Source organism: Papilio polytes, unplaced genomic scaffold (assembly GCF_000836215.1).
Source record: "Papilio polytes unplaced genomic scaffold, Ppol_1.0 DF824069.1, whole genome shotgun sequence".
NCBI classification, from domain to species: Eukaryota; Metazoa; Arthropoda; class Insecta; order Lepidoptera; family Papilionidae; genus Papilio; species Papilio polytes.
In genome coordinates, this window is record NW_013525135.1 from 2514084 (window position 1) to 2525117 (window position 11034).

The window sequence follows — 11034 nt, forward strand, 5'->3', positions numbered from 1 at the left end:
GCCAGCCGGGCCGACAGCGCGGCGCCCCAGCGCGCGCTCACCGTGCCCGGCTCCAACACCAACTGATGAAGAAATAATAACGTACACATACGTTTAAAGTACAAGAAACATTAAGAAATAGAGGCATGATGCGTATATTTTTAGTAATAACCTTGTTGAAGCAGTAGGCGTTGATGTAGTGGAAGAGGTGTGAGAAGAGCTGTATGGTGAGTGCGGCGTTGACGCGGCAGCGGCGCAGCAGCACCATGGCGGCAGCGAGCGCCTGCAGCGTGGGCGCGGTCGCCTCGGTCGCGTCCCCCGCCTCGCCCTCCCCGCCCCCCGCCGGGCTGTTCAGCGTCACCAGCGCGCGGCCCAGCTCTTCTTGGAAACACGTCACTAGATTGCTGTAACATCAAATACTGATATTATCATCTTATACGTATGTACAATGCGAAGATGTAACAGAACGCACGAAGATTTATTAGTATTTGTAATAAATAATGATAGATGAAGTGTACCTGAATGCGTTCTGCACAGTCTGTGGCAGTAACTCTTGCGCCTGCGTGGAGAAGGAGGAGATATGTCTGTCGCACTTAAGGAAATGGAGCAACTCGCTCGCGTTGGCCATCCAGAAGGCCTGCGCCGCCGAGTCCGTGCAGCGCTCCTAACATACACATTACTTTAACATATAGGAACCAGCTGTTGTTAGTTGACGTTATATAATAGATAATTTCATACAATCTTTGTGGTTTTTTAATGTAGGTAGAGTTACCTGTACGGTGGCATGTATGAGTGTAGCGACGTGGTGCAAGAAGGCGGTCAGCTTGTGGGCGCGTTCCGTCGGCGTTAACTCAGGCCGGTAGTGAGTCGATGCGCGGTATCTAGAGAGTTCAAATTCAACGTTAAACACAAACAACAAAATTAAACAACACAAAAAAGTCCTTTACAGTAGAGCCAGTACTCTGAGTCAGTAATAGAATACCAAACTAACGTTTTCACAACCGCTTTACAAGTACTTAATCATTTAGATTTGCTAAAAAGACAGTCATGTGCGATTTTAAACCAAAAATACAGAAAGCATTTGAAGTGATATTTTAATTAGTTTAGAGTACCTGGCACACAAATATAATGTGTACACTGGTGCTAGTTTGAAGGCGGGCGCGTGCGGGTCGAGCCTGGTGATGACGGCGGCGAGGAACTGCGCCTGCCCCGCCTCCGGGAACTCCAGCACGGCCGGCAGGATCGCCTCCTGCCCCGGCCGCGCGCACGACGACACCCTGCACACACGCAACCACCATACCATATTGTATCCGTTTTATTGACGTCCTGAGGTCAGGACGTCGATAAAACGCGGTTTAATAGTTCGATTTTCAACTTCAAACACCAATTGAAAATATAATTAAAATTATATCAAACAAAAGTTTGTGAACTTTCAGTTTCTAATGAATTTCATGAAAGGTATAATTTTGAACAAGCGATAGGCGAATATTTGATGATTTATGGTAGAAAGGACGACACGGAATCAGCTATCAGCGCGCCAGGCGGGCTTGCACACCTGGACTTTCTCACCATTATGCCCCATAATGTTTTACATGTTGGAAATGTCGCAACAATTTTACACTCTATCATTGAATAATTTTCTCTGTATTTGTAGGAACAGTATTTATTGTAGCACTTACCTCATCATCCATAAAAACTTAAGTTTATGCATTTTTAATACAAAATGTAACAAACGTAAATGCAGTGTTGACCTAAAAAAATATTTAAGTGCTAAAAATTCCAAGCAAAAAATAATTCCATACCTGTTATCGTGTCCCGAACCACCGCTTTTGGCGCTGCAAATGCTCTTCGTCTCGACGTTACCGTCAAGATCGAAAGTGGTCTCATAGTTGTCCTTGTAGTGCGAGCCGGTGCGGCTGACGGCGGCGCTCTGCTCCTGATCACCGTACGCAGCGCCTGAGGGCTCGTCCCTCATATACTCGTCCTTGGAGTCGCTTAGATGCTGCGACATCATGAGCGATTCGTTGTCCAGTTTTAGCGTGTTGTTGTTGTAGGGCGACATAGTGTCGTTGCCGTCCCTGTAAGCGAAGGCGTCGTGCGACACGGGGCTGGCGGTGCCCGGGTACTCGGTGTCGTTGGTCACGTTCGCGTTCGAGTTGGTGTCGAGTTCCGCGTGATGTGACGCGAGCGAGGTAGGGGACATCGCGCCGCTATTCTCCGCCGATGTGGGCGATCTAACGCGTTAAAGGTAAAACAAGCGTATGTCGGTGAGCCAGTGACAGAAACATGCAACGAAAAAAAACAACAATGAACAAACATAATAACGAAATAGTATAAAAAGAGGTGATTAACAAGCAACAGATTTGGATTTTTACAATTGGAGTTAGAGCTTAAAAAATGAAAACAATGTTGCAGTGTACAAATGAAACATCTACTCGAAATTATACATCTATAAGATAGTAAATTCTACAATAAATGGAACAGTTGTCTACAACATTTAAAAGGCGAATAAATGCCTTTACTAACTAACCTGTCGTATATGGAGCCGGAGCCGTAGTTCTGTGACTGCGCCAGGTTTCTGTTCATAAGGTTCTCCTGCGCGGGGTCCACAAAGCGGAATGTGGATACGCGACCGAATTTCACCAGGCAACCATGCTGAGAAAGGACACAAAATAAAATAATGTTATCAATTTTTGATATAATTCATAAGTAGTAATAGAACTACCGGCCATTCGAAATATGATTTGACGACAGATTTTTTCAAAGAACATAGAAATAAACGGAAAAGCATATAAAAGAATAAAAATAAATAACTTTTAGCTTTTTAAATCTAGTCCGATTCATAGTTCATAAAAATCTATGAACCAACGATTAGTATGCTTTAGAGGAAATATTGGTGATCGAAGAAGTACGCAGTATGCGAATATTTAATAGCTAAACTATTGTTTCCCGACACTCAATAGTGGCATTGTAATTGTTTCCATTCATTCTTACGGTCATATAACTAGTAATTAACTGCAATTTACCTCTACCCCTACCATGTGTAGTCATAGAATTACTTTAGCTTTGTGAATTGGCCTGACCTTTAAACGTAGATTTTATGACGAGTAGCTAGGGTTGTCACCTGTTCGGGCCAACCCGAAATAGAATTTGAGTTTATACGATACTTTTTCAAGCTTAGTATTTGACATGGCTGTTTTCGGATCAGAGTAAGTGATGTGAAACAAGTCACTTATCTGCTATTTTTTTTTGTTTTGTAATGAATAAATGGTTGACAAGTCACTAGTCCATATTTTTCTGGGTAGCAGTGTGAAATCTACATTTGTTGAAAGTTGATAGCCCTGCAATTAGCTGATATGAAAGTAAAAGCCGAGTCTAGTAATAAAGTACGAACATAAGCTGGGTTAATTAAAGGTCGAGTATAATAAAACGTCTCAATAATTTTGTACATGTTATTGAAAGCATTAAGGCTAATTTTCGAAAGGCGTCGGTAAGGCGTCGGCAAGGCGCTGGCGGGGGATCGTAAATAGGGTGACGGGGTAAACAATTTTCTACCAGCGATAAACTAGAATATTATCAATAGGTATAAAGTGACAAATTACATAATCAAAAAAAAATCATATAGCAGCGAATAATAAATGTTTTTAAATATTAAAAAAAAAGTCATGCTTAAAAATACATGACGGTTTATTACAACAACAAAATTTTCTAATGTACAATATTTACCTTATTGTAGAATGGTCAAATTAAATTTTAAAATTTCGTCATGTCATAATAACATTTTAAAGCTTTCAAATGGACTATTATGGAGTAATGAATAGACAACAAAGGTTTTCTTTGTTGAAAATGGAGTCTTATTAATTAAACAGGTCCCAAATCGACGACAAAGTTTGGGCATTAGCTGCCTAAAAGCCATCCTCTCGGCGCGTTAATAATTTAATAGAGTGGCTTTAGGAAATATACGAGGGCAAGTCTAATAGCGGTGTAAGGGATGGGGTGGGGTTTGGTGACGTTATGTACTTTTAAAACGTTTGCTATTTTTCTGTTTTAAAAATCGTTCAATTATAAAAAAAACGCATACCTGTTTTAAATCATTTGAACTCGTGCAATACATCTATCTCCTAGACTAGACTACCATAACTAAACAGAATGAAAAGAGAAATGCTAGAAAAATAAACATTTCCGTCAGTAACTGTTAGCTAGCGAGCTTTCATATGTTAGTGCTAGTAAAGTCTAATTGCATATTTGAGTAGCATAAGTACGAACTCATTTTCAACAGAACGTACCTATGTCATGTATAAAATACGTGTTACCTTAATATTTTTACATTAGCTTATATAATTTTTAGTACCAAAAAAATGTTAGAGTAAAAGCGACATATTTTAAAGCATAAAAATTACAAACCTCCACTCTTAGAAGGTACAGAAATCGATTTGAATTAATAACATACAATGTATTTTTAAAGTTTATTGCTATTTTTTAAATATTTTGTTAGTACGACCCGTTAAAACAGATAACTACGCTAATATTAGTTAGCTAGTAATTCCTTTCACAACTGATTATAGATACTGACAAATAACGAGATTCACTATTGCCAAAAAGCGCATCTTAGACGTCGCTACGCTTGAATTTTCTAACCTATTTTGTTGTATAGGAAATCTCATAAATGATGAATCATTAAAATTTAACTACCTGCAGTCGCTGCGTGTGTGTGACCCTGCGTCCGTTGAGGTAGACCTGAGCATCGGGGTGTAGCGGCGTGACGCTGTAGCCGCCGTCAGCGGGCGCCACCACGCAGTGCCGCGGCTGGATCGACGGCCCGTACAGCTGCAGACCGGTGCCATTCCCTGAACCAACCTGAAAACATATACAAGAACTTACGGATCTAGTAATACATCGAGAGACAGACACTGTTAATTGTAATTATCCGTAACTAACAGTGGGTTATAAATTTATGATTTATATGTTTTATAATACCTAATAATTTATTTTTAAAACTGTTAGTTTACGTAAGTAATAAAATTTAATGTTCGAGTACGTAAAATTTAAAATTCATTATTCAAAAATTCTGAACAATCCACTCTTTTTTAACCGCTGTCGGGTACGAACGGCTAAAAGGAAATATTTGACTATTTCACATGTCAAGGCCGCCGAAATTCCAGAAGTACGAAAGTAATAAATATTCCAAATCTTTTCATACGACTTTGCTTTATTTCACAAAGCGACAAAAATTTACAGCGCAGTAAATGTGTAATGTATCACAATAAAACGTATATTGTAAAACCTACGTCCCACGCGACACAATGTGAATATGAAATATTAAAATTCTAGCGGGATTAAGACTATAATATGTAAATCTTAGTGCTTAGCCAATCTTCTATTATTTTTGAGTACCACGTTAAATGAACAGAGCTTATTCGGTCAATGGCATTTTTATTATCAAAAACATCAAAAGTTTTAAAAGTATGTACAACTGCAAATTCATTTAAAAAACCATAGAAATAATGGAATAAGAAGTTAAAAAGTATTATGCAACTATAGGATTACGTACCAAAATTCAATTGGAGTAGCTTTCAAACAAATATCGTATTTCCACGTTCAAGGAAATGAAATATCCGAGAGCAGCGAGCCAAAAGCTCTTAGTAGACGGCGTTACGTTACCTAATCTGATTAAACATGTAACAAGGTAATGCTACGTCTACCTAATAATGTAATGTGTTAACAAATAACACTCTCACTTTGAACAATATAACAATCTTACTTATAGATTGTTGTAACCATTTTTTTTTAATTACTCATTTGATGACTAGAATATATCGTAAGTTAATAAACACTATAATTTTCATTAACAAAGCTACGTAACGTAGCTGATACAAAGAAAGTAATATCATAAAAACTGTAATTATAACCTGACACAACATACATATAATTTATTGTTGCAGACAGTACATACGTTCACGCCAAACCCTTTTTTAATTACTCATCACTAAATTAATAGTACGTGTAGTTTAAAAGCACTAGACGATGGCGATTTTATGCAAAAAAAAAATTCTAATTTTGTGGCATTATTTTGAAAATGTGTCTTGAATTTGTATTATAGCTATATTTTTTTCCCGGAATGTGCCTACTTGGCAGCCGCCTTCGAACACGTATTGCACCTAACAAGGAATTGCCATAAAGTTTGAATATTGCGATACCTCCAGTACATCTGCAAGTCGCATCCTACGTCCGTTCTCTAAGGCTGAGCCATCGGGGGCGACCTCGACCAGCAGGGGCTCGGTGCCGGGCCGCGCACCACCACCTGCCTTCTTCTTGCGCCGCCGTGGCTGCGAGTCCGCCGGCCGCCGCCGCACGTGGAACATGATGGAGCCTGTGCAAAAATAACAACGTTATTTATCATTGAAAAATTCTCCTATGACCACTATCCCACGTCTCTACAGTTTCGGTTCTATTTAAATAAAAGTAAGTTTATTTGATGGCGGTTATGACATGGTGACTGTATAATACGGTATGATCAACTATAAAAAGTAAAATCGATACGACCTCGCTTATGCTGCACTTATAGCATCCATAAATTCCATCACAGCATTCCCCACTAAGCCATTCCGCGGTAATTGCGACGTCGCGTCATTTATTTTTTTAACGCGAAACAACAAAAAAAGCAATAAATTCACGACGTATAGGGACGAGTGTCGATAAATGGCGTATATAACAAGATTTGAGAGCTTTAGAGAAGTGTTCCATTTGAGGAAGGGGATTCGTGTGGAGTGCGAGGCGGCGGGAGAAGTTTGTGAGTGGGTTCGGGGCGGGGGTGCCACTGTCAACATCATTAGCGCTGCTGCTGAGCCGAAATTAACTTAGAATACTTTGACAGGAATATTTAAAAATCCTGATTTCAATTAGCACATTGAATCACTTTAACCTCCCTTTGGAATAATTATCATTAAAATATTTTATGAACACTATGCTAAGAAATAAAAGTACGACGTACTTAATTAAAAGCGAAAAAAGTATAAAAAATAGACTAACAATTTGAAAACTAATGTCAGCTTCAACAATGTATGGTAGGCATACGGTTGAAATATTATCGGTTTATTGACAGAGTTCCAATTTGCTGTAATTAGCACGCGTGTTTGATGTCATCGGCTCTTGTTTATTAGAACTATGCACGAAATAGATAAATTCGATACTAGATAAAACTAGTTTAATATCCATACGGAACGAAAATAAACTAAAACACAAATTTATTCAGCTCAGCCACGCCTACGTTGATTTGTTTTAATAATAATTTCAAATACGTAATTACATTTGGAAATCAATATTCAATATCAAAAAACTAATCATTTGTTATTTGATGCGATCGAGACAATATCTTAGTTTGAAATCTAGAACATACACGTCATAAACGGATTCTGAATTAGCTCTTATACTAGTCAGAATTAAAGCTTAAAACTTTTCATATGAGATATGTGAATAATAAATAAATACCTACGGTTGGAATTTACATCATTTCATGTGCCTCATCACTACCTAACCTAAGCAAAATCAATGACCAACATGTACCGAGAATAAGTTCTTTATGACCGTAACGTAGTCTTGAACTAAATGATCGATTGAAAAGCATACTCCGCTGTATTCATCCACACATGGTCCGCGAGTGTGTCGTGTCAACTCGACTTTCTGTCAGCGACTAACCGAGGTGTCATTATCACAGGTAACACCAACCACGATATCGTTTAAGGGTTAAATGTCGCAAATCAACTGTTGAAAAATAGAACAGATTATTCGCTAACAGTTTTTCATGCGAGTAAAGACACACTTCGTTACTGTGACTATCAAACTTTGCAATCAAGGGGTAACTTACCAAATCATTTCTATAAAATTGGGTCAGACATGATAAAATTATAGTACTTATATTTTAGGCAATGACCTTTACAGATAAATGTTATTGATAATAAACAGACAGTTAAAATTGTCTTATTATTTTCCGTACCACGCTTAAGAAGGTATCATACAATTTTTGTACCTCTCTTTGTTTCGTTGACCTAATTCAATATGAAGCGTTTTCAGTTGTACGAGTAGTTATAACCTTTGGACTATATAAAATGACATTGAACAGTTTGTTTAGCTAAGCTATGTATAAATTAATTAAAATGATATTAATTTATAGTATAGGAGTTACTTTTGTACTATATATACCGCAGTTAATATATCGAATCTTCTAGAACTTTGTCAACAATTTGACACATCAAAAGGGTGAAATACAAACAGACTAACCATCGTTTAAGGTAATTAGGCGTTCGGCCTGCGTGACCTTTACACCACATATTACCTGTTGCGCCTACATCTACGTGACGAAATAATAAAATGGTAACGCTTCTTCGCATGAATTGGACAAGAAAGCTTCCGATTCCCATAGATTTGCATAAAAGTGTATCCCACCCAATATTTGATATGTAACGGCGAATTTTATTTTTATAAAAAGTAATTTATTATTTAGTGTAGTAAAACTCTGCCACTACTTGATTTTTTATATAAAAACCTTGTAGATTTTTATTGGGCTTTAAACATAAATAGCAGTACTTGCTTACACATAAAAATGTGATTAAATAATAAATACAGATTTTATATTCCAATATCTTAAATAGCGCAAGTTTTTTTTCTTTTTAAACTCTATCATAACGGCTGTTAAACTTTATAAAGCCATTAAAGCGTTAATATTGTTAAACATTAAGCAGCCGACAGTATAAATAAAAGCATATATAAATATAAGCAAAATTAACTCATTTTCTTACCAACATAGATAAAATAATTATAAGAATAATATTTTCTTTTATATTACGATTTTAACCTTATTTAACTACGTGTTAAAATAAGTTGTTTTAGATAAACCTCATATTAAACCCAATTTAATTGATAACACACACAACTTGTTCAAGTACAGTACATACCTATAGTGAACTTTAATAATACACGACACACTCAGCACAACACTACTATTTAGTTGTACACTTTACAAATACTGGAAAATCAGTGAAAGAATTTAACAAGTCCACAATACTTATAAACAGGAAAAGTATGCATCTCAGCAGCTCAATGGATGTTTTCATACAACCTTCCGTATTACATTACTCTACAAAAATGTTTATAAACTAGAAATAACTCGTAAAACACAATAGCTAAAAAATAGAATCATCACGCACTATATATATACACTTACTTAGTACTCTCTGCGTATACAAATTTTGAAATATCACAAGTAACATTTGCGAGCGATACTGAAAATTGATCGAGGTTCTGAAAAGGAACTGATTTGATTAGAGGGGAGATAACGTTAGGGAAAATATCGACACGGATACTTGATTGAGAATCTAAATTCACCTGTACAAGCTTAGACATGTAAGACTTTTAAAAATAAGTGTTTACTTTATTCAACGACATTCAGAACATTATATTGAAAGTAGCTTGTATTATTTCTTTCAACTGTGAGATAAAAGTAATAAATCAAATCTTACAATACGAATATTTTGAAAGTTTCCGATTTTATCTCCAGGGCGCCGAGAAGTCTAGTTACGCAAATGGTATTTGAATTACTTTAAATGTACGAGTAAATAATGCAATCTTTCTAAACAATACGGTATTTTACAACTATTGCAATACTAATAGATTAGGCAGAGATAAAATTCGAATTAGTATAATTACAAGAATACATAGACTAAATGTAATTTAGCCAAACATATCCTACGTAAAATATAGAATTTTAAGTAATGAATATTATTTTAAGACATTTTTAATTTAGAAAAGATCTGGATAAACATCACGTCCAGGAGCCTTAGTTTTTTTTTATTTTATATTATATCGTGCTATATTCTAATTTTATACAGAAACAGCGACATGAAAAGTTTGAGCACGCCACTTGAATTTTATTCGTAAATTTTGGGGCACAAACGGTATGAATGATATTAAGTTAAGAGAAAAGTTAAGCACTTTGCTCTGAGACGTTAAAAGGACTACACTTTTATTTTTCGTACAACATTTTTAATCCACATTTCTTTATGCGTTGAATAACCGTCGAATTAAGTATAGCTCAAAAGACACGAAACGTGAATATTTGTTTAAATTTTTTGGATGAAATTTATTGTTACTCTATTTAAACATTTCGTTTATTCTGTACGCTAAGTGATATGGAATCTATAGCTAGGAAGAGAAAAAAAATTCTTTACCTAAAACAGACTACACGAAAAACCATGATCTTGATGACAAAATTGAAAATTTTTAACTGATCTACATATAAGCAAATAAACAATTTTTAGATATTGATCGCCCAATACTAGGAGTGGCTTAGTTGTATTGTAGCACTATAATACGTATGTACACTAAACAGCAATAGAATTGGTGACCGTCCGAGCCAACGATACGTCAGTCAACTTAACAATGCGACCCAAAGTTTTTGCTCGATGCGAAAAAACTGCTCTCGAAAAGGTCACGAGCCTAACATAATCCTGTTGTCAAGTCCCTTACCATTTGTTCTTATAAACGATGACATTTTTATCTTAAAAGGGATTAACAAATGATCCTTGGTGGACACATTGAAATAAGTAAATGTGGAAATTCGAAAAAATGTAACAAAATCTATACAAAGATGATTTTAAATCGTCGTAACACAATTATAACGCCTTTTCATTGGAAAAATGCTGATTATATGGGATAATAGTTTGATATACTTAGTTATGGTTACTTTCACTATTTGGAATTTCGTTGGAGTGCTTGTATTTTTATTGCTTACGTTTAATACATCTACAGTAAGCGAGAATGAATCTGGCATCAATACGTAAAACTTTCGAATATTTTATGCTCGTTCAGAGAATAACATAATAAATACGTGTAATAATTAAAAAATCTGCCTCCGGCTTTCTGCGAGTGAGTGTCACTTGACGTTCCAGAGACTAGAAGAATGTAACAAGATAAGCGAGCGTTCGCACGGACGCGAAAACGCTAGGCGGTAACTATGTGTCAAAATAGAACGTATGGGATTGTATGAAGCTGTTCATACGG

The 11034-nt window shown here is 36.3% G+C and overlaps 1 protein-coding gene across 1 annotated transcript in view; it reads right to left on the reverse strand.

Annotated features, from left to right (window-relative positions):
• The window catches only part of LOC106100098 (afadin), a 49552-nt gene that overhangs the window by 9352 nt on the left and 29166 nt on the right, over positions 1 to 11034 (reverse strand). The window contains exons 10-18 of the mRNA XM_013278834.1: positions 6177 to 6349; positions 4672 to 4836; positions 2510 to 2634; positions 1782 to 2213; positions 1092 to 1256; positions 752 to 860; positions 498 to 643; positions 152 to 383; positions 7 to 62 (exon numbers count right to left, since the gene is read on the reverse strand). Coding sequence (XP_013134288.1) covers positions 7 to 62; positions 152 to 383; positions 498 to 643; positions 752 to 860; positions 1092 to 1256; positions 1782 to 2213; positions 2510 to 2634; positions 4672 to 4836; positions 6177 to 6349 — 1603 coding nt within the window. The remainder of the gene's footprint in view (positions 1 to 6; positions 63 to 151; positions 384 to 497; positions 644 to 751; positions 861 to 1091; positions 1257 to 1781; positions 2214 to 2509; positions 2635 to 4671; positions 4837 to 6176; positions 6350 to 11034) is intronic.